We start from the raw sequence: 23,837 nt of genomic DNA on the forward strand, positions 1-23,837 counted from the left end.
TCAGGGACAAATGATGCTTTAAGCTTTAACTTACATAACTGTGTATTGGACTTGTTGATTACATGCTGAGCTGCAAATCCTTTTAACAGATCATGACTGCAAATATGATATACTAGCATTGAAGACCCATTGGTGGCCTTCTGCTGTTGTCTGTTTTATGGTTGGGTTGTTGTCTCTGACACATTCCCCATTTCCATTCTCAATTTTTGTTTCCAAACTGTATCCAAAGAGATGGATAGCTCCAAATCTGTATGTTTTTATGTGTAATATTTGGTATACAGTGGCGTAGCTTGCATGTATGCTCAGATGCTCAAGCATCCACATCATTTTGATAAAAAAAAAGATTTAAAAAAAATGTGTTCGTAGGAGTTAAACTCGTATGTATCCAAATGTAACAAGAATGGAGATGTGAGGATAACGTCCAATCATTTATAAAGCAGTATACGAGGTCTTTTATGTATGATCAATTAGTTTATGTAAACAAGATGTATCAATCGCAGAAAAGTGTTTCTGACTTTTTTCGTGAAAAGTCTATGTCGTCAGCTACGGCAAGCCCAGACAGAGGATGATGACAGGCAGACCCGCGGAGATGTCTCATCTGAAATTGGGCCAAGCGGAGAGATGGCTTCTACATCTGACGTAGCTCAACGTTACTAACAACTAAACCACCATTTATATCCTGATATCGTTTCCTCTGACATGAAAGACGACGCGATAAAAACGTGAATTTGTAATAGAGTGTGATCATTCATGGGCTTATATGTACCCGTTTCCATCTAGATACAAATAATAATTTTTCAATAAAAGAAGAGCCAATGCCCCCCATATTGCATTTTTTTTTTATCTATCCAAGAAGCAAGGACAATAACTAAAAATAATATCTAAAGAGAAATAAAAGCTTCAGAGCAAATGCAATGGGATTTTCATTATAATTTTTATTTCAAAGGGGCATAACCGGTTAAAAATATTTGATCAGGACTTATTTTTGATAGTGTCAAAGACATTGCTGATGATTTAAGTTTCATAAAAATCTGGCAAGAATTTATACATGAGAGTGCCAACAAGACCGAACAGATGGTGGGACGGACGCCCGATATTTCCATGTCCCCTGCAACGCGTTAAGCGAAAGAACAATCACTTTGGTTCCTATATTCCGAAGTTCCGGCATATACAGATGTGCCGCTGTAATGGGTCCGTTTTTTGAGATGTCAAATATAAGATTTGGTGGAAACTTTTACATCAAATATTTATCATGTTTATGAATTGAATGGTGGTAGTTTTGAGAAAACAATAAAACTATGTTGGAAATATGGGTGGGTATTTTGAAATTACATAAAAAATCTAACACGTGTCGGATTCTGGGGGAGTACACGTGCAAATAGGAAATGTCCGAAAAAAATATATAATTTTCTGCATAAAAAGATCTCCAAAATTTTTTCGCCTCGCTACGCTCGGCGACAGTTTGGCATCCACATCATTTCAACCCTGGCTACGCCACTGGTATACAGATTCATTGGAAGGTATACATGTCGTTCACACAAGGATTCCTTGAACACCTTAGTGGTCTTGTGTTAGCATGTTGGCATCGAGGTGTAACCTGGCCTGTTCAAATCAATAACTTAAAAATTAGTATTTTGTTGCTGCTCTGCTTAGGCACTGTTACCTTGTGATACAGCACTTAAAAAACCTGACTCAGCATGTCTAGCACAAAGCCTTGACCTAATTTTCATGGATATTTTGGTCCATATTTAGTTTTGTAATTTAAGGAACCATGACTGTATGTCATTTTATGTTTGGACATTTTCTGATGTATTTAAATAAGTTGTTATTGTTGCAAACTCCATTAAAAATTTGAATTGAGATTATTTTTGGAATAAGGGAAAGGGTACAATTTTTCTCATTTCTGATTTCTGAAAAAAACTTAAATTCATGAGACCACATTCATTCTGTGTCTGAAACCAAAACTGAGTCTACTATTTAATCACAATCCAAATTCAGAGCTGTATCAAACTTGAATGTTATGTCCATACTTGCCCCAACTGTAACCTTGGGTTCGACCTCTTTGGTCGTATAAAGCTGAGCCCTGCGAAATATCTGGTTCTACTTTCCAGATAATAACTTGTGTTAAAGTTTATGGATCACTCTGAAACTGTTCTACAAGGTTCCATACTACAAAGGAAAGGCTGGGATTGAGTTTTTGGGTTATTGATCCAAGGGGGGTTTCAAAAAATTGGGGGTCAAATTTTTTTAAGGGATTTATATTTTTATTCAAAATTTTTCAAATTTCGAATTTTTGAAAAGTTGCAAGAAGAAATCTTCAATTGCATTTTATTGTGCAATAGATTTGTAAAATCTTTGACCACATATTTATACGACCGCAAAAATTGAAAATTATATAGGAATCTCGTTGGCGTTGTCGTCGTCGTCCGAAGACATTTGGTTTTATCACTCTAAATTTAGTAAAATAAAAAAGAAATCAATGAAATTTAAACACAAGGTTTATGCCCATAAAAGGAAGGTTGGGATTGATTTTAGGAGTTGTAGTCAAAACAGTTTAGGAATTAGGGGTAAAAAAACAGGTCCCAAATAAGCATTTTTCTTGGTTTTTGCACACTAACTTTTGTATTAGTTTATAGAAATCTATGAAATTTTAACACAAGGTTTATGATCACAAAAGGAAGGTTTGGATTGATTTTGGGAGTTTTGATTCCAACGAATTAGGGGCCAAAAGGGTCAAAAACTAAACTTGTTTGATTTCATCAAACAAGTGAACTATTGGGGTTCTTTGATATGCCAAATCTAACCCTGTATTCAGATTCTTAATTTTTGGTCCTGTTTTCAAATTGGTCTTCATTAAGGTCCTAAAGGTCCAAAATTAAACTTAGCTTGATTTTAACAAAAATTGAATTCTTGGGGTTCTTTGATATGCTGAATCTAAACATGTACTTAGATTTTTGTCGAGCCTTCGACTTTAGTCGAAAAGGCGAGACTAAGCGATCCTACATTCTGTCGTCGTCGGCGGCGTCCACAAATATTCACTCTGTGGTTAAAGTTTTTATACGACCGCAAAATTTGAAAAAATTTTCGTCGTATATTGCTATCACGTTGGCGTCGTCGTCTGCGTTGTCGTCGTCGTCGGCGTCGGCGTCGTTGTCGTCGTCGGCGTCGTTGTCGTCGTCGGCGTCGTCGTCGTCGTCGTCCGAATACTTTTAGTTTTCGCACTCTAACTTTAGTAAAAGTTAATAGAAATCTATGAAATTTTAACACAAGGTTTATGACCACAAAAGGAAGGTTGGGATTGATTTTGGGAGTTTTGGTCCCAACATTTTAGGAATTAGGGGCCAAAAAGGGCCCAAATAAGCATTTTCTTGGTTTTCGCACTATAACTTTAGTTTAAGTTAATATTAGAAATCTATGAAATTTTGACACAAGGTTTATGACCACAAAAGGAAGGTTGGTATTGATTTTGGGAGTTTAGGTCCCAACAGTTTAGGAATTAGGGGCCAAAAAGGGACCCAAATAAGCATTTTTCTTGGTTTTCGCACCGTAACTTTAGTATAAGTAAATAGAAATCTATGAAATTTAAACACAAGGTTTATGACCATACAAGGAAGGTTGGTATTGATTTTGGGAGTTTTGGTCCCAACAGTTTAGGAATAAAGGGCCCAAAGGGTCCAAAATTAAACTTTGTTTGATTTCATCAAAAATTGAATAATTGGGGTTCTTTGATATGCCGAATCTAACTGTGTATGTAGATTCTTAATTTTTGGTCCCATTTTCAAATTGGTCTACATTAAGGTCCAAAGGGTCCAAAATTAAACTTAGTTTGATTTTAACAAAAATTGAATCCTTGGGGTTCTTTGATATGCTGAATCTAAAAATGTACTTAGATTTTTTATTATTGGCCCAGTTTTCAAGTTGGTCCAAATCGGGGTCCAAAATTAAACTTTGTTTGATTTCATCAAAAATTGAATAATTGAGGTTCTTTGATATGCCAAATCTAACTGTGTATGTAGATTCTTAATTTTTGGTCCCGTTTTAAAATTGGTCTACATTAAAGTCCAAAGGGTCCAAAATTAAACTAAGTTTGATTTTAACAAAAATTGAATTCTTGGGCCTCTTTGATATGCTGAATCTAAACATGTACTTAGATTTTTGATTATGGGCCCAGTTTTCAAGTTGGTCCAAATCAGGATCCAAAATTATTATATTAAGTATTGTGCAATAGCAAGAAATTTTCAATTGCACAGTATTCAGCAATAGCAAGAAATCTTCAATTGCACAGTATTGTGCAATAGCAAGAAATCTTCAATTGCACAGTATTGTGCAATAGCAAATGTTTTCAATTGCACGGTATTGCACAATAGCAAAAAATATCTAATTGCACAATATTGTGCAATAGCAAGAAATTCCAATTGGATTTCAATTGGAGTTATCTTTCTTTGTCCAGAATAGTAGTTGAATCAACTTAAATCATTGTTTTATACAATATACAATGTATATTCTCTTTTACTACCAACTGATAGATTAAAACAATCGTTTCCATTCAGTGATAACAATCACTTTTTTTACATTTTAATATTTTATGATGTATTTAAATGAGTAGTTATTGTTGCAAACTTCATTAGAAATTTGAATTGAGATCAGTTTTGAAATAAGGGAAAGGGGGATGTGAAAAAAAAATTGGGGGGTCAATTTTTTTCATTTCAGATTTCATAAATAAAAAGAAAATTTCTTCAACATTTTTTTGAGAGGATTAATATTCAACAGCATAGTGAATTGCTCAAAGACAAAAAAAAATTTTTAAGTTCATTAGACCACATTCATTCTGTGTCAGAAACCTATGCTGTGTCAACTATTTAATCACAATCCAAATTTAGAGCTGAATCCAGCTTGAATGTTGTGTCCATACTTGCCCCAACCGTTCAGGGTTCAACCTCTGCGGTCGTATAAAGCTGCGCCCTGCGGAGCATCTGGTTGAAATTTTAATAACTTTCTTAAACTATACTGAATTTCTACCAAACTTGGATAGAAGCTTGTTTATGATCATAAGAAAGTATCCAGAAGTAAATTTTGTAAAAATAAAATTCCATTTTTTCCGTAATTTACTTATAAATGGACTTAGTTTTTCTGCGAGGAAACATTACATTCACTCTGCAGTTAAAGTTTTTAAAATTTTAATAACTTTCATAAACTATCCTTGATTTGTACCAGACTTGGACAAAAGCTTGTTTATGATCATAAGATAGTATCAAGAAGAAAATTTTGTAAAAATAAATTTCCACTTTTCTGTATTTTACTTATAAATGGACTTAGTTTTTTTGCCAGAAACAAAACATTCACTCTGTGGTTTAAGTTTTTAAAATTTTTATAATGTTCTTAAACTATCCTGGATTTCTACCAAACTTAGACAAAAGCTTGTTTCTGATCATAAGATATTATTCAGAAGTAAATTTTGTGAAAAAAATATTCACTTTTTCCGTATTTTACTTATAAATGGACTTAATTTTTCTTCCAGTTAACATTACATACAGTCTGCAGTTAAAGTTTATAAAACATTTATTAGATTCATAAACTATCCTGGATTTTTTTTACCAAACTTGGAAGCTTCTTTTAATCAAAAGACAGTATCGAGAGGGAAATTTTTATTGATGTTTTTCCTCATTTTTGTTGAGTCTGCGATTAACAGCAAAAGTAGGCGAGACACTGGGTTCCGTGGAACCCTTACGAATTTTTTATTATGGGCCTAGTTTTCAAGTTGGTCCAAATCGGGGTCCAACATTATAATATTAAGTATTGTGCAATAGCATGAAATTTTCAATTGCACAGTATTGCACAATAGCAAGAAATCTTCAATTGCACAGTATTGTGCAATAGCAAGAAATTTTCAATTGCACAGTATTGCGCAATAGCAAGAAATCTTCAGTTGCATAGTATTGTGCAATAGCAAAAATCTTCAATTGCACAGTATTGTGCAATAGCAAGAAATATCTAATTGCACAATATTGCGCAATAGCAAGAAACTTTCATTGCACAGTTTTTGTCGAGCCTGCAACTTTTGTTGCAGAAAGCTCGACATAGGGATAGTGATCCAGCGGTGGCGGCAGCGGCGGCGGCAGCGGCTACGGCGGGGACGGCGTTAGCTAACTTCTTAAAAGGTTTATATTTTAGAAGGTGGAAGACCTGGATGCTTCATACTTTGTATATAGATGCCTCATGTTAGAAAGTTTCCGTCAGTCACATGTCCAATGTCCTTGACCTCATTTTCATGGTTCAGTGACCACTTGAAAAAAAATTTCAAAATTCTCTCTTATTAGAAGTAATAGGATAACTATATTTGGTATGTGCGTACCTTGCAAGGTCCTCATGCCCGTCAGACAGTTTTCACTTGACCTCGACCTCATTTCATGGATCAATGAACAAGGTTAAGTTTTGGTGGTCAAGTCCATATCTCAGATACTATAGGTAATAGGGCTAGTATATTTGGTGTATGGAAGGACTGGAAGGTGTACATGTCCAACTGGCAGGTGTCATCTGACCTTGACCTCATTTTCATGGTTCAGTGGTTATAGTTAAGTTTTTGTGTTTTGGTCTGTTTTTCTCATACTTTATGCAATAGGTCTACTATATTTGTTGTATGGAATGGTTGTAAGGTGTACATGTCTAGCGGGCAGATGTCATGTGACCTTGACCTCATTTTCATGGTTCGGTGGTCAAAGTTAAGTTTTTAAGTTTTGGTCTTTTTATCTAATATTATATGCCAAAGATCAACTATATTTGGTGTATGTAAATATATTATGATCTATATGTCAGTCCCGCAGGTTTTATTTGACCATGACCTCAATTGCACTGTTCATTGCACAGTGTTAAGTTTTTGTGTTTTGTGGTCTATTTTTCTTAAACTATAAGTAATAGGTCAACTATATTTGTTGTATGGAAGCTTTGTTAACTGTACATGTCTGCCTGGCATGGTTCATCTAACCTTGACCTCATTTTCATGGTTTATTGGTCTTTGTTTAGCTATCTTGGTTAATGTTAAGTTTATGTGACAGTTGTAATCAAGCTTTATACTTAGGACTATCAACATAATATCAATGATTAGTAAAGAAGGCGAGACATTTCAGTGTGTGCATCTTTGAAAATTGGAGTTATCTTTCTTTGTCGAGAATAGTAATTGAATCAACTTAAATCATTGTTTTATACAATATACAATGTATATTCACTTTTACTACCAACTAATAAATTAAAACAATCTTTAACAAAAACTTTTTTACATTTTAATATTTTATGATGTATTTAGATGAGTAGTTATTGTTGCAAACTCCATTAGAAATTTGAATTGAGATCAGTTTTGGAATAAGGGAAAGGGGGATGTGAGAAAAAAATGGGGGGGGGGGGGGTTCAATTTTTCTCATTTCAGATTTCATAAATAAAAAGAAAATTTCTTCAAACATTTTTTTGAGAGGATTAATATTCAACAGCTTAGTGAATTGCTCAAAGGCAAAAAAAAAATTAAGTTCATTAGACCACATTCATTCTGTGTCAGAAACCTATGCTGTGTCAACTATTTAATTACAATCCAAATTTAGAGCTGAATCCAGCTTGCATGTTGTGTCCATACTTGCCCTGCGGAGCATCTGGTTTATGTGTTCGAAACCTATATTATGTCAAAAAGTTGATCACAATCCAATTTTAGACAGTATCAAACTTGCATATTGTGTCCAAATTTGTCTCAACTCTTCAGGGTTCGACTTCTGTGGTCGTATCAGGCTGCGCTTAGTGAAGCATTTAATTTACCTTATTTCCATGGGTCAATGATAATTTTCTATCATACATGTTTTGAAACCTCAATTTATTTTAAAGACTTTCAAAAGAGATTACAACTATTAGTTGCACAGTCAGGACAATTTTACTTTGTACGCTTTGGCATCAGCGGAATCAACATCTTGGTCTGTGGTTAAATTTTATTTAGACATCAATAACTTTCTGAAACATTTTGAAATTTTGTTGAAATATTTATTTTTCCTTTTTTCGTATTTTACAGTTTTTTATAATTGGGGTAAGGTTTTTTTTACAGTATACATGTAGATATGGTCTGAAGTTAAAGTTTTTCAATCATCAATAACTTTCTCAAACCTTCATGGAATTTTAGGAAATTTAAACAAAAGCTTGTTTATGAAAAAAATACAGAATAAAGGTCCAAATTTTGAAAAAAAATGGTTTCATTGACTGATTAATGGACTATTTGTATAAGGGTTCCTTGCAAGGTCTAAATGTCCGTCGGACAGGATTCCCCTGACCTTGACCTCATTTTGTTGATCAGTGATCAAGGTTAAGTTAGTTTCTGTGTGTGTTATTATTATAAAGTGTAAACATTATCTGTCTGACAATGTTCATATGACCTTGACCCCATTTTCGTAAAATCATAAGTCAATTTAATGTTGTTTTTTTTTTTGTTGCTTGTTCTGGTTCTCTGCTATAATAATCATTAAGGCATCTATATTTAGGTTATGGAATGATTCTAAGTTTTACATGTCTTTCTGACAAGGTTCGGTTGACCTTGTCCTCATTTTCATGGATAATGTTATATGCATGTGATACTTGTAGTAAAATCTTCATTTTACAGAATTTCAACTGCAGATGTCAGACCACCAGTTCTTCCACTTCAATTTAGAACACAAAACATAAAAAGTGTTCTTTTAGTTTGCTCAAAGCCGATTGTCGTACGATAACTTTAAATGCTCAAATAACAAAATGCAAATATGGAACAATAATATCCCTTAATACAAAAAAAAAATCCTTTTCCATTTATTTACTATTTAAAAACAGAAGTTGATTTAGGACCCATAATGGAGCTAAGTATACGGTAACCAGTCCAAACGCTGTCTATAAGGGAACAACCATTTAACTTTAAAAGTGGGTGTGGTTGTTTTGTCGAAGCGCTAACAATTTTAATAAGTTGTTCATCACTATGAATCAACTTATTTGGTTCAAAATGTTACACTATAAGGCATGGAGAAAATTTGGATTCAGAATTTTTCTTTTGTCCTCTGCTTGCGCAGAATATTATTTTTTCATCAAATTGGGGATTTTATGCACCATTATCGAAGCCCCTCGTGGAAGTATCAAAGTTAAAAAAGTGACTATCTATATATTGGATTCCCCAAAAGATTACCATTTATCGCTGATATAAACTTTTGAAAAGAATTTTCAATTTTCAAAATGCCGACACCTACAGATGGATAGATGAGCGCTTGATGTAGTACAGCGGCAACTATTACAAAAATAATGTTTATGGTATACGTTTATTTATGATATGAATGGTTTCGACTTGCAAAACCAGAGCTATAAGTTGGATATATATAGATTCTACCACTGCATCGAGTTTGATACCATATTTATCCACTCTCGACAGTTAAATTTTCAAATTTAAAACGCGAGGCTCGCCGAGCGTTTTAAATATTTAAAATTTAACTGTCGAGAGTGGATAAATATCGTATTACACGAGATGTGGTGGTAGAATCTGTTTCTCTAATTATTTTCAAACAATATGCAGGCAAACGTATTCCTTTTTTTCGAATGATCTGCAAAACATGTGTTCTTTCTTTGTGACGTCATCAGGCATTTTTTTTTTTTCATACCGTCACAATAGGAGATTCAGAGGAAAGCAAGAAAACTCGACGTCATAATCGGATTTTAACCAATGAAGAATTGAGATCAAACGATCAACACACGTTGATTATTTTTTTTTATAGAATGGGTGCAGAAAGGGATAAATTGACGAAGAATTAGAGAAAAATGAAAACATAACGTTTAAAGTTACGACCGAAGCACTTTTCTGGATCGACCTTCTAATGAAATGATATATTCTTTAGCCAACATGATTGCAGAAAGTAAGAAGTCGTAGAGCAAAACAGAAACATTTGAAATCAAAAGAGATAATACACCGTGTATTTGTTCAGTTTTTACTGTTACTCCTGTTTCTTATAAAATATGGGTGCTAGAAAAACAATCAAGTAAAATGGCCAATATCAGACGGCCGTACGTTTTGTTTTGAAATGAATTCTCTTCTTATGAGAAATATTTATTTTGTCATCCAATTTTTCACCGCTTACAACTGTCTGTGGTTTTATTTCATACATTAACTTTTTTAAGTATCAGTATGTTTTCAATTCATATTGTTTCGTTTCTTTCCGCTTTTATTTCGTTTCGCTTTTTACAGGTACCCCTCTTTTTGCCCCTTTGCTATTTTTGGTATTAGTAATCAAAAATTTTAAAAAATCGAACTTTCAAAAAGTGAAATAATCAAAATTGCACGTAAGGTTTTGTCTCTTGAAAGTGATAAAATTTCTAAACTATCATTTATAAACGATATTTAGAATTTTAATAATTTAATAATTTGGTTAAAATTTCAAAATTTCAAAACTTTAATCAAAATTCCAAAAACTTTTTAAAACGAAGAAAACTGTTTCACGGACCGTTATAACAGTGCATGGTTGAAAATCGACAAACAGAAAGGTGATACATGTACAATTCCGAACATACCTTGGTTTTTTGTCGAGCCTGCAACTTTTGTTGCAGAAAGCTCGACATAGGGATAGTGATCCGGCGGCGGCGGCGGCGTTAGCTAACTTCTTAAAAGCTTTATATTTTAGAAGGTGGAAGACCTGGATGCTTCATACTTTGTATATAGATGCCTCATGTTACGAAGTTTCCGTCAGTCACATGTCCAATGACCTTGACCTCATTTTCATGGTTCAGTGTCCACTTGAAAAAAAAGTTCAGATTTTTTGTAATGTTGAATTCTCTTATTATAAGTAATAGGATAACTATATTTGATATGTGCGTACCTTGCAAGGTCCTCATGTCTGTCAGACAGTTTTCACTTGACCTCTACCTCATTTCATGGATCAGTGAACAAGGTTAAGTTTTGGTGGTCAAGTCCATATCTCAGATACTATAAGCAATAGGGCTAGTATATTCGGTGTATGGAAGGACTGTAAGGTGTACATGTCCAACTGGCAGGTGTCATCTGACCTTGACCTCATTTTCATGGTTCAGTGGTTATAGTTAAATTTTTGTGTTTTGGTCTGTTTTTCTCATACTATATGCAATAGGTCTACTATATTTGTTGTATAGAATGATTGTAAGGTGTACATGTCTAGCGGGCAGATGTCATGTGACCTTGACCTCATTTTCATGGTTCAGTGGTCAAAGTTAAGTTTTTGAGTTTTGGTCTTTTTATCTAATTCTATATGCCATAGGTCAACTTTATTTGGTGAATGGAAATATTTTATGATCTTTATGTCAGTCGCGCAGGTTTTATTTGACCGTGACCTCATTTTCACGGTTCATTGCACAGTGTTAAGTTTTTGTGTTTTGGTCTATTTTTCTTAAACTATAAGTAATAGGTCAACTATATATGTTGTAGAGAAGCATTGTTAACTGTACATGTCTGCCTGGCATGGTTCATCTGACCTTGACCTCATTTTCAAGGTTCATTGGTCTATGTTTAGTTATCTTGGTTAATGTTCTGTTTGTGTGATAGTTGTAATAAAGCTTAGCTTTATACTTAGGACTATCAACATAATGTCAATGATTAGTAAAGAAGGCGAGACATTTCAGCGTGTGCACTCTTGTATAAAATTAAACTTAAGGTAATATATTAAGAAAACTACGAAAATTTTAATTTGTATATAGGGGTTTTGAATTGGTGGTCGGACACCTAAGTTCAAATTATGATCAGTAAACATGCGGCAGTTGATACATTTCAGCAAGTGCACCCTTGTTTCCCATTTTTCGCTCACCCGGACCGAAGTGCCAAGTGAGCTTTTCTCATCACTTGGCGTCCGTCGTCGTTAACTTTTACAAAAATCTTCTCCTCTGAAACTACTGGGCCAAATTAAACCAAACTTGGCAACAATCATCATTGGGGTATCTAGTTTAAAAATGTGTCCGGTGACCCGGCCAACCAACCAAGATGGCTGCCATGGCTAAAAATAGAACATAGGGGTAAAATGTAGATTTTGGCTTATATCTCTGAAACCAAAGCATTTAGGGCAAATGAGAGGAGTAAAATTGTTTATTAGGTCAAGATCTATCTGCCCTGACATTTTCAGATGGATCGGAAAACCCTATGTTGGGTTGCTGTCCCTAAATTGGTAATTTTAAGGAAATTTTGCCGTTTTTGATTATTATCTTGAATATTATTATAGATAGAGATAAACTGTAAACAGCAATAATGTTCAGCAACTGTCACTTCTTGGCCAAGTTTAATATAGGTAGAGAAAATTGTAAGCAGCAAGATTGTTCAGTAAAGTAATATCTACAAACGCATCACCAACACCAAAACACAATTTTCATGAATCCTGTGTCCTTTGCTTAATATGCACATAGACCAAGGCACGGTGAGCAACACAGGCTTAAATAAAAAATAATTTCAAACACTATAGTAAAAAGAAACAAATTTTACAGGGCAAAAATCTTCCCAATAGGAATTATTGCCATTGAATTTCTATTTTTTTTTTAATTTTGTTTTATTTATAACTTGATCAAGTATCTAGATTACACTAGATAAGAATAAGAACTTTAAAACATCAAACAACGGATTGCAACATTGGTGAATATAAATATTAAAATGAATATCACATTGTGGAATAGAAATATCATTATGGTCGCTCTGGTGATCACCCAACCGGCAGTAGAACCATTGCCAAAGTGGGGCGTTCGCCTTTGGTTGTGTGGATGTGCAAGCGAAGTACACAACCATGTTTTGTCAGAACGGGGACGTTAAATATAATGTCTCTTGTGAAGAGGTTGCTACGCTCTCTGCACGTTACAGAACATTTTGATTGTCTGTATGTGACCTGTTGCAAGGCAAAATTTATGTCCGTGTCCAAAATAGCCACATTTTCCAATGCGAGTCCAAATTTCCCAAACCTTTTTTATTCGCATTTCACTGATCAGTCTTATGTAGATGAAACGCGCGTTTGGTGTACAAATTTCTAGTTCTGGTATCTATAAGTTTATTTGCAACCACTAGATCGACGCAACTGCTGGATGATGTTTCCTCCCAGATGGTATCAGCAGTGTTGACGAATAATCATTGATATGGTCATAATAAAAAACTTTTTCGAAATTCTTAGGATTTTCTACTCCAGGAATAGACTACCTTAGCTGTATTTGGTCTGGTACTAAAAGTCTCAGATTTGGCAAGCCATTTCGGAATTTCGGGTCCTCGTTACTTTATAACCTCGTACTTTATTTTGTCTATTTAACTGTTGTGATTCGAGTGTAACTGAAAAGTATTGTGTAGACTAAACGAGCGCCTGCAAATTTTTGTCCTGGTCACTATGATGAGTTTTTTTTTCATCCTGAATGCCATGGTCTCTATTACAGGATTAACTACTGTATATATAATCATATATAATCATATAGTAATCTGTTCTCGCCTTGCATTGGATAATATTTGCCACTGGACGTTAAGCAACCAACAATCAGCAATCGACATGGTACCCACAGAAGTATGCATATAATATGGGTCGCTGGACATTATCGGTCACCAGTCCATCTTTCTTTTTGTATAAAACCAATACCTTTTTTTTTTATAAATATGTATCATATTTACATCTAAAAATTACTTATTTATATTTGAAATTTTCTTACACCTTAGATCTCATTATGTTATGGTATGATAAAGAGAAGATATATTTAATATTTCTGGTCCAGATTATTTAGTCTCCTTTGTCTCTCACGGTATCGAAATGTATCATTAATGGATCATTTGTTATGAACTTTTGCAATTGCTTTCGTATATTTATGTCAACATAATTATACTTATGTCAACATAATACTAGTAGTAAAAGTGACCTGATATATGACACAGATGTAAATTTTTAAATTCATTGGTTTGGATTAACTACATTTATTTCTGACAACAGATGATTGGTCACACAATGTCCTAGATTTTGGACAAATTCTGTTGATAAACACATTCAAACGGTAAGAATATTACTTTTTATAAATACGTTGTGTGAGTTGTGGAAGCTGCCAATGAAGCAATTGCTTTGTTGCATGCTTGTGTAAGCTTTAAAGCTTAACGACCCAAATCACAGGTGTAGCGTTTCGTAATCTAACTGAATTCAGCTCAAATTGAATTTGTGAGGTGCTTGCCGGTTTTGCTTCTTTTAAAAGGCCTAGTCGTTATTTTGAGACGAATAGGGCTAAAGCGATTATTCGTTCAAGAATACTCTCCAAATAAATGGCAAAGTTATCAAAATCTACAGCGTACGTACGATAATAGACAAAGATGACAAATAGTTGCAGGGGCCCGACACCTTTATGGAGCTATATATGATGTACCCATGACATGCTAACATGCTGGCTCAGAAGGTTATAGAAAGGCGAATTACCCTACTAAGACATAATATTCTCTCGATCATTTTCTTATGTCTTACTATTACACAAATGTCCTATGTTATGGGAATAATTGACAAACAAGTTTGAGACCGCCATATTCATTATGTGCCTTACCGAAGTCAGGTGCCTGTATTTCAGTGGTTGGCGTTTGTTGCTGTATAATAATAATAATCATAAATATTTGTTTTCCTTTTTTTGTACATAAATCAGGCCGTTTTCTAGTTTGAATTGTTTTACACTTTTATGGCTGACGTTATGGCTGCTTATGGTACGGGTTTCGTTCATTGTTTAAGGTCGTACGGTAATCTTTCATTGTTTTACAACAGAATGTAGGGACCGATTCTTGTAAATGGTAAACTGTAAAATCTACTATTTAATAGAGTTGGAATTGAATCAAGTGGACGAGACTGAACATTTCGACCTTTGCAACTTTTCGTCCGAGTGTAATATGTGTCATTTTTAGAACACGACCTTACTTCCTTCTGCAACTATTTGAACAAGCATTCATACAATTTTACAACTGTAAAACACAGATGTGCAAATTTAAAATCGTCACACGGTCACCAGTAAGTGTCACTTTTAGATTTACGTTTGTAACAGAAAGCCACTTTATTAAATACAAAATTTTCAGTTTGAATAGATTAAGAGCCAGTGTTGTATACGCCGTAAATAAATCATTGCTTGCAACCGGGAACATAGTTGACATTCAAGTAACATAGTATCTTATCCAGGACTTTAGCTCTGAACTAATCTTTAGCATATATACTTTTTGTAACTATCCGTTAAAACAATTACTTATCAAGATATTCAAATTAAACGTACAACCCCTCCTGCAAAGTTGATTTTAGGATTTGGTTATTCTCTGGAGGTCCTTTTTAGTCTTTTGCTCATTAGGCAATTATTTATGCATCTTTGGCTTTATTTTTTATGGTTTAAACGCTCTGAACGAAGGTTAATCAAGAAAAGCAATTCGATTGAGCACAAAATTCATAATGTTAAACTTTCTTCGTCCAAATGAAAAACCGAAATGTTTGTAATTAAATACAATTGTCATTTCGGGGCCTTTCAAAGCTGACTCTGCGGTTTTGGGTTTGCTCTTTCTATGCGGTTTTGATCTGCTAATTTCAAAGCTGACTGCGTTTTTTTGGGGTTCGCTCACTCTTGTATCCCGTACGGTGCAATGGTGTATCAACCGAGTTCTGTGTTTGTCAATTTAGAAACGCCATACCTAATGAATTGTTTATCCTAAACTTTTTTGTCTGCTCATTCAGTTATAGGTCACTATGTTTCGTATTCCTGCAATTGCAATCCACGGAGGAGCATGGGCAATTCCTGACAATCTTGCTGAAGCCAGCGTAGAGGGTGTAAAAGTTGCAGCACAAATAGGATACAAAGTATTACAGAAAGGAGGTTCAGCGGTTGATGCTGTAGAGGCTGCAGTAAGAAGTCTAGAGGATGACCCCGCTTTTGATGCAGGTTTGTAGGGTCAACATGTTGTATAAAAGACCACACGATTACGATTTAAACTTTTAATTACGATTACAATAGGGAGGAACTACTTATACATATTATGTCACTGTTTTGACACTATTCTTATGTATCTGTTATTGGTATAAACTTATTTCTTCCGTGGTGTCTTAGTTTATTGCTGATTTGAAAAAGCAAATTTTAACTGATCTCTTACATTTCCAAAAAAAATTATACTTATTTCCTTATGTATTCCTTCTTAGCCGAATCGAATGGATAAAATACAACACTTTATTAATTTCGTACATTCGAAGCTCATGTTTGCTTGAAGGCTCACCAGGAATGCTGAAACCCAAAATTTTTAAAACAACAGATGTATGAGACCTCAACACAAGAAGAGCTGAAAAAGATGATATATTTTCTTCTTGTTTGGATTAAGTATGTTTCATTTGCATATTGTTAACTTAGGAACAGGTTCGGTGTTAAATACAGATGGCGAGGTAGAGATGGATGCAGTTCTTATGGATGGTAAAGACTTGAAATGTGGGGCAGTAGCCTGCATACAAAACATAAACAATCCAATATCAGTAGCAAGGCTTGTAATGGACAAGGTATAATTGACATTTATACTAAACATATATTACAATTGTACCATTACATACACAAAATTATAAGAAACGGTATCCTTGCTCTCACATTAAACATTTGTTATTGTCAAATTAACATTTTGCAGTGGGCATACAGCATAGTTGACCGAATATCACATACATGTATAAGCAAACGATAAAAATCTTACTGTTTGTACCCAAAAGACTTTCACATTTTTAATTACGAATAGACAAATGTTTCTCGAAAATGCAGCTTGAAGTCATTTAATAAAACTATCCAACTAGTGAAAAGTCAACTGTATATATGTGTATTAGATGATTGTAAAAGAGAGGCGTAAGTCAACTTTATATGGTGTATTAAACGATTGTAAAAGAGAGGCGAAAGATACTAAAGGGGCATTTAAACTTATAAGTCAAAAATAAACTGACAAAGCTATGGATAAAAATAACGAAAATAGGCCACAAGACAAACATCAGTTTGAAAAAGAGCGGTCAAATCCTGCTTCATGTGCGACTACCGTTGTGTTACTCTTATAAAACATGTTGATGAGTTAGATCAAGTGCTTAGACATCAAGCTATAGCAAATTGGCAATTGGGTCTAATCAAACCCTAAGAGGTCACCAAATTCTAAACCAACGTTTATGAAAAAATTTCTTACCCTGAAATTTGAACGAAAGTGAGATTTTTAAATTGAAACATGTTTGTTTTTTGCAAAGTGTGCATGTCAGTTAGGCAGGTTTCATCTGACCTTGACCCCATTTCAAAGTTCATACTTATTAAATTAATGTGACGTCTATAGTAAACCTTTATTTTATCTTTGGGACTTAAGATAACTAAGAATCGAGTCTTTCATCGTGTGCACTGTTAGATAATCTTACTATTCAATTGCAATCCTTGGACTAAAGTTCATGCTTACAACATAATCATATATGTAAGAATCTGTTTTTCAGACGGATCATGTTTTATTGGTAGGCAATGGAGCTAACAAGTTTGCGAAACAAATGGGTGTTGAAAGTGTCGAAACAAAGCAGCTTGTCACAGAAGAAGCTATCAGAGAATGGGAACAGTATGTCAAATACAAAGTCACAGTGAATACGTTGTTTAAACAAAGGTAACAACAAGCTTTTTAGAAAGAGAAGAGCAAATTTTCCTACCTTAATGTAAATGCATGCTGAAAGGCTTTCAGGATGTACCTCTTATACCTACAGATACATTTGACAAAATATGATAAAGGGATGTTCAAACAAAGCAATATATCATCATGATATTCCAGTAATTACTGTATGTGTTCCAAGTTTTTAGCTGGAGAACATTTTTCTCATTACCTGAAGGATGCTTTTGTGCTTCATTTAAAGATCTAAACTTATTCTCCAGAGAACCCATTGGACATGATACAGTAGGTGCAGTAGCAATAGATACATCAGGCAATGTAGCATTTGGCACATCAACAGGTGGTATTACAGCTAAAATGCCAGGCAGAGTTGGGGATAGTCCTATTATAGGTAAATAAATTAAAATAATCCAGGTTAAGTTAGAAATAATAAAAGGGTTCTATAGAATCATGTCATGTCTGTGATTGCTGCTATCACTGTAAAAACTTTGTTGACATTTTATCAGTAAAATATCCAAAAATATGTTTTTCTGCAATTTTCATGATGGGAAACCTTAGTACTTACTTAATGTGAATCCTTGACCTTCAGCACAGACATTTTTGCATGTTTTGCTGTTAACGAATAACAGATAATTCTAGAACATGTGAATAGACTTAATGTACCTTGTGGAAGCTGTGAATGACAAAAGCATGTCTACAAATCCTACTATTGTGGTGATTGGCTTAATATCAGATTAAATAATCTTTACATGTTGATATTTACTATCAAACATACATGATAAGTTGGTTGAATTATTGTTCTTTGATTGTCCAGTGGCAAATATTTCATTCATACTCAGGATTTACCAGTTTTCCTAAAAAAAAATGTTAAGGTAACTCTTTGTGCATTTCACAAGATTTACCCCTGTATGTTATGACTTGCAGTGCTACATGAAATCCTCTTTGAAGTACAGTGACCAATATTTGAGATCATGATTTCAATACCAACCAGATGCTCCGCAGGGTGCAGCTTTATACGACCGCAGAGGTTGAACCCTGAACGGTTGGGGCAAGTATGGACACAACATTCAAGCTGGATTCATCTCCAAATTTGGATTGTGATTAAATAGTTGACACAGCATAGGTTTCTGACACAGAATGAATGTGGTCTAATGAACTTAAAATACTTTTTTTTGCCTTTGAGCAATTCACTATGCTGTTGAATATTAATCCTCTCAAAAAAATGTTTGAAGAAATTTTCTTTCTATTTATGAAATCTGAAATGAGAAAAATTTAACCCCCCCCCCCCCCCCCCCCCAATTTTTTTTTTCACATCCCCCTTTCCCTTTTTCCAAAACTGATCTCAATTCAAATTTCTAATGGAGTTTGCAACAATAACTACTCATTTAAATACATCATAAAATATTAAAATATAACAAAAGGTGCTAGTTATCACTAAATGGTAAAGATTGTTTTAATTTATCAGTTGGTAGTAAAAGTGAATATACATTGTATATTGCATAAAACAATGATTTAAGTTGATTCAACTACTATTCTGGACAAAGAAAGATAACTCCAATCAATTGAAAATTTCTTGCTATTGCACAATATTGTGCAATTAGATATTTCTTGCTATTGTGCAATACTGTGCAATTGAAAATATTTGCTATTGCACAATACTGTGCAATTAAAGATTTCTTGCTATTGCACAATACTGTGCAATTGAAAATTTCTTGCTATTGCACAATACTGTGCAATTGAAGATTTTTTGCTGTTGCTGAATACTGTGCAATTGAAAATTTCTTGCTATTGCACAATACTTAATATAATAATTTTGGATCCTGATTTGAACCAACTTGAAAACTGGGCCCATAATCAAAAATCTAAGTACATGTTAATTTTCAGCATATCAAAAAAGCTCAAGAATTCAATTTTTGTTGAAATCAAATTTAGTTTAATTTTGGACCCTTTGGACCTTAATGTAGACCAATTTGAATACGGGACCAAAAATTAAGAATCTACATACACAGTTAGATTCGGCATATCAAAGAACCCCAATTATTCAATTTTTGATGAAATCAAACAAAGTTCAATTTTGGACCCTTTGGGCCCCTTATTCCTAAACTGTTGGGACCAAAACTCCCAAAATCAAACCCAACCTTCCTTTAGTGGTCATAAACCTTGTGTTTAAATTTCATAGATTTCTATTTACTTAAACTAAAGTTATGGTGCGAAAACCAAGAATAATGCTTACTTGGGACCCTTTTTGGCCCCTAATTCCTAAACTGTTCAGACCTCAACTCCCAAAATCAATCCCAACCTTCCTTTTGTGGTCATAAACCTTGTGTTTAAATTTCATTGATTTCTATTTACTTATACTAAAGTTATTGTGCAAAAACCAAGAATAATGCTTATTGGGGCCCTTTTTTGGCCCCTAATTCCTAAACTGTTTGAACTAAAACGCCCAAAATCAATCCCAACCTTCCTTTTGTGGTCATAAACCTTGTGTCAAAATTTCATAGATTTTTTTTTACTTAAACTAAAGTTATAGTGGGAAAACCAAGAAAATGCTTATTTGGGCCCTTTTTGGCCCCTAATTCCTAAAATGTTGGGACCAAAACTCTCAAAATCAATCCCAACCTTCCTTTTGTGGTCATAAACCTTGTGTTAAAATTTCATAGATTTCTATTCACTTTTACTAAAGTTAGAGTGCGAAAACTAAAAGTATTCGGACGACGACGACGCAGACGACGACGCCAACGTGATACCAATATACGACCAAAAATTTTTTTAATTTTGCGGTTGTATAAAAACTGAATTGATGGACAAAAAACCTTTTTGTGAAGTGCCAAAAGTTAATTCTGTTTGAATGAAATCAACAGGTTTGAATGCCAATTCCACATTGAAAAATATGAACATTACCAAGCAGTGTGTAAACATGAACTATCAAACCATATGTGTTGATAAATTTCACACATTATAAGATTATTCTAATACAGGCTCTGGTGGGTATGCTGACAACAATTCCGGAGCAGTATCTACTACAGGTCATGGTGAATCTATACTCAAAGTTTGTTTGGCTAAAAATATCACCACATTATTAGAACAAGGTAAAACTGTAGTCACTAAATTTTATTAATGTGTTTATATATTTTTTAATAACTCTTCATTTCTAGAGGAAATGCATTGATTATTTTAAATAGCCAAAATTTGCTTTAAAAAAATCATAATGGGCTTTGTTGCAGGCCATAAGGTGACCTATAGTTGTTTATTTCTGTGTCATTTGGTCTCTTGTGGAGACTTGGCATGCAATCATACCACATCTTTTCTTTTTTTTATATTTGACCCATTACTGCCACCTTACATTTAATACAATAACCAATATGTTGCATACATTCTGCAGACTGCAATTATTCTCAGGAAAAAAATTGTTTTATTCTCACAAACTTTGTTTACTGTGATCTGATAGACATGGAAATGCTGATACATCTCTTTAAAGTGGATAGGTTATGTGAAGACCCTACATAATATAGTTTCTCAAATATTCAAGAATTTATACATCCTGGTCTGGTTTGGTCTTCAGCATTCCATATGAAGGTAAATACAGAAAAGCATTTCAGATGAATCAAATTTCCAAAGTGTTAAAAACTAAACATTATTCAATTCCATTCCAATTTCAGGTAAATCTGTGCAGGAGGCAGCTGAGGAATCATTATCTACCATGTTTACAAGGGTTCAAGGGTCAGGAGGTGTGGTTGTAGTGGACAAGCATGGAAATGTGGGCAAACATTTTACCACAGAAAGAATGGCATGGTCATGGATAAAAGACAATCAATTAAGTTATGGATTGAATCCATCAGAACATTTCACTGAAATATTAAAATAAGCAGAAAATACACAAAAGTGCTTGTCATTTATTATTGTTATAGGGTGTCCATCATTTTGTCCTCCAGCTCCACTTTAGAAATAGCTATTGTTCCTAACCACATAACAAACTTTTGTCAACTTTCACAGAACCTTACTCATATGTTCTGTTGTACCTATCATTTATTAAAATGCAATCCAAATGACTTTTTGGGTTAAATATCTCCTCAACTCTTATCAGAATTTCACCATATATTACTCTTTTGTTTTTAATCTGAATTATTTTAGGGTTTTCCTAAATAAATGTTATTGACTCAGTTATTACTGTAAATAGAAGTAAGTGCAGGTCGTTTCGCCAAATTTACTCACAGAATCTGTAGTTTTATGCTAAGACTCATATCGTTTTGTTTAATATCTTTTTTTTTTTTTATAATATATGGAATGTCTAAATACCAAAAATTTGATGTGTATTACTAAATGATCAGAAATTAATTTGACGTTTTTATTAATGCAGAAAATGCAACAGGATGCGAAATCATAACTTGCAGTTTATTTTTTCAAAATATTTGTATACGAATCTCATTAATCCAGCATAGTTGGTATTATCAGTTTCACACTAATAAAACCGAACATCTAAAAATGTAATTCTTTCTGATTTTCTCAAGACATTCTTCGTCATACATTACAACAACATATATTTAGTATGTATTTATTGTAAAAATTCAACTGCAACCATAGTCATTAAAAATATTCTCATGTAAAAATCTATTTGTTCATACTAAGATAAAACATTATTTCTACCTTAAATGTTTTTTTTTTTTTATTATTCAGACATGACCTTTATGTCAAGAAAAATTCAGAATGTTAAGTTCAAGTTACCATGAAGCTCAAATGAAGAATGCATATTTCTATCATATGACAATTACAAATAACAAAGCAATGGGATGAACTTATACATTGTTCATGTGAACTTCAAACCAGTTTTTGTAACTATTAACCTAGATATTAACTGATTAACTACTGGTCATTTCATAATGTCAACTTTGTAGCATTTAGTCATATTCATAAAATTACTTGAACACAATAGTTTTGTTCTATTCATAAATCAACCTTAATTGCAAAGTATGCATAGATTTGTAGTGTTAAATGTGGACCATAAAGTATTTATTATATATTTTACCTATTTTTTAGGCAGAAAAAAATCACAATTCTACATAAATGATCTGAACATAAAGGGTCAAAGATTCAGAATGTTTCTTAATCAATGAAGAATCGTCATTAATGGAAATTTAAATAACATACATGAAGGTAATAAATGAAAAAACGGGAAAGAAAAATCTGTAAAAAACACCATAATAAATGTCCAAACCTTCTGAGCTGTCTGCTGAAATATGTTTAATGAAAAAAAGACTAAGATGCAAATTAAATGGTAAATAAAAAACATCAAAAAAAATTTCATGATAATGCAAAATTTTAATATGTTCACTTTTACTGTGTCTTTCAAATATCTAGGTAGAAAATTGTAAGAGTAGATTAGACAAAATGGGATTTTTTTTCCCCCTGCCAACCACCCCCCCCCCCAAGTTCCCTAACACCCCTTTTTTCCTGCCAATCCCCCATACCCCCACCCTTTTTTTTGTGCAATCCTGACAACTATCTGTTAACACGCACTAGAAAATCATTTGGGTCATCTTATGAACAATGGACTATACAATGATGATGATAATGTAATGACACAACTGAGTATAAAGATTCATTTATGTGGAAGTTAATGGTGTGGATGAATAAAATAATAGAAAAAAATAATAAAAAGCAAAGCAAATGATATTATGGAGAGACTTAAATAAAAGATAGCTTCATTTTAAGTAATAACTAATGGCAAAAGCTTGTATTATCTCTCTTCTAACTTAACTTGTACAAATATTTATGATGAATGTGAAATTATTTACAATATGTTACAACATGATATTCTCTTTGTCAAAAATTGTTCAACTGACATAAAATTAAAAACAACAATAATGGATGTAACATTAGATACAAAACAAAAATAAAGTACATCTTATGAACATCTAAATATGCAAAAATGTACATGAACTAAACAATCCCTTACTGAACCTCATGATCAGCTTTATTTTTATAAAGACAATGCTTAGACCAAATCTAGAAGTACAATCTTATAATTGGAATTAGAAGTCGAAGTACAAACTACTGTGGGAACAAGAGGTCAAAGGTTTATTCTCATTGTGAGAACAATATGTCAAAGGTTCAGTGTTACTGTAGGAACAAGAGGTCAAATGACAAAAGGTACAAGAAGACATACTGATCTGTCATCAAACATTTTCTACATTATACTTGTACTGTTGAAAACAAGTGTCATGTATAATTAAAC

General features: G+C 33.4%; 1 protein-coding gene across 1 annotated transcript; it reads left to right on the top strand.

Annotated features, from left to right (window-relative positions):
• The first annotated feature begins 15,699 nt into the window (after window positions 1–15,699).
• Window positions 15,700–21,477, top strand: LOC139514890 (isoaspartyl peptidase/L-asparaginase-like). The gene is made up of 6 exons (XM_071304481.1): window positions 15,700–15,894; window positions 16,354–16,496; window positions 17,445–17,605; window positions 17,869–17,996; window positions 20,584–20,694; window positions 21,265–21,477. Exons 1-6 carry the CDS (start codon window positions 15,702–15,704, stop codon window positions 21,468–21,470), a joined length of 942 nt encoding a protein of 313 aa, XP_071160582.1. The 5' UTR covers window positions 15,700–15,701; the 3' UTR covers window positions 21,471–21,477.
• Window positions 21,478–23,837: the final 2,360 nt, after the last annotated feature.

This window comes from Mytilus edulis, chromosome 3 (assembly GCF_963676685.1).
Source record: "Mytilus edulis chromosome 3, xbMytEdul2.2, whole genome shotgun sequence".
NCBI classification, from domain to species: Eukaryota; Metazoa; Mollusca; class Bivalvia; order Mytilida; family Mytilidae; genus Mytilus; species Mytilus edulis.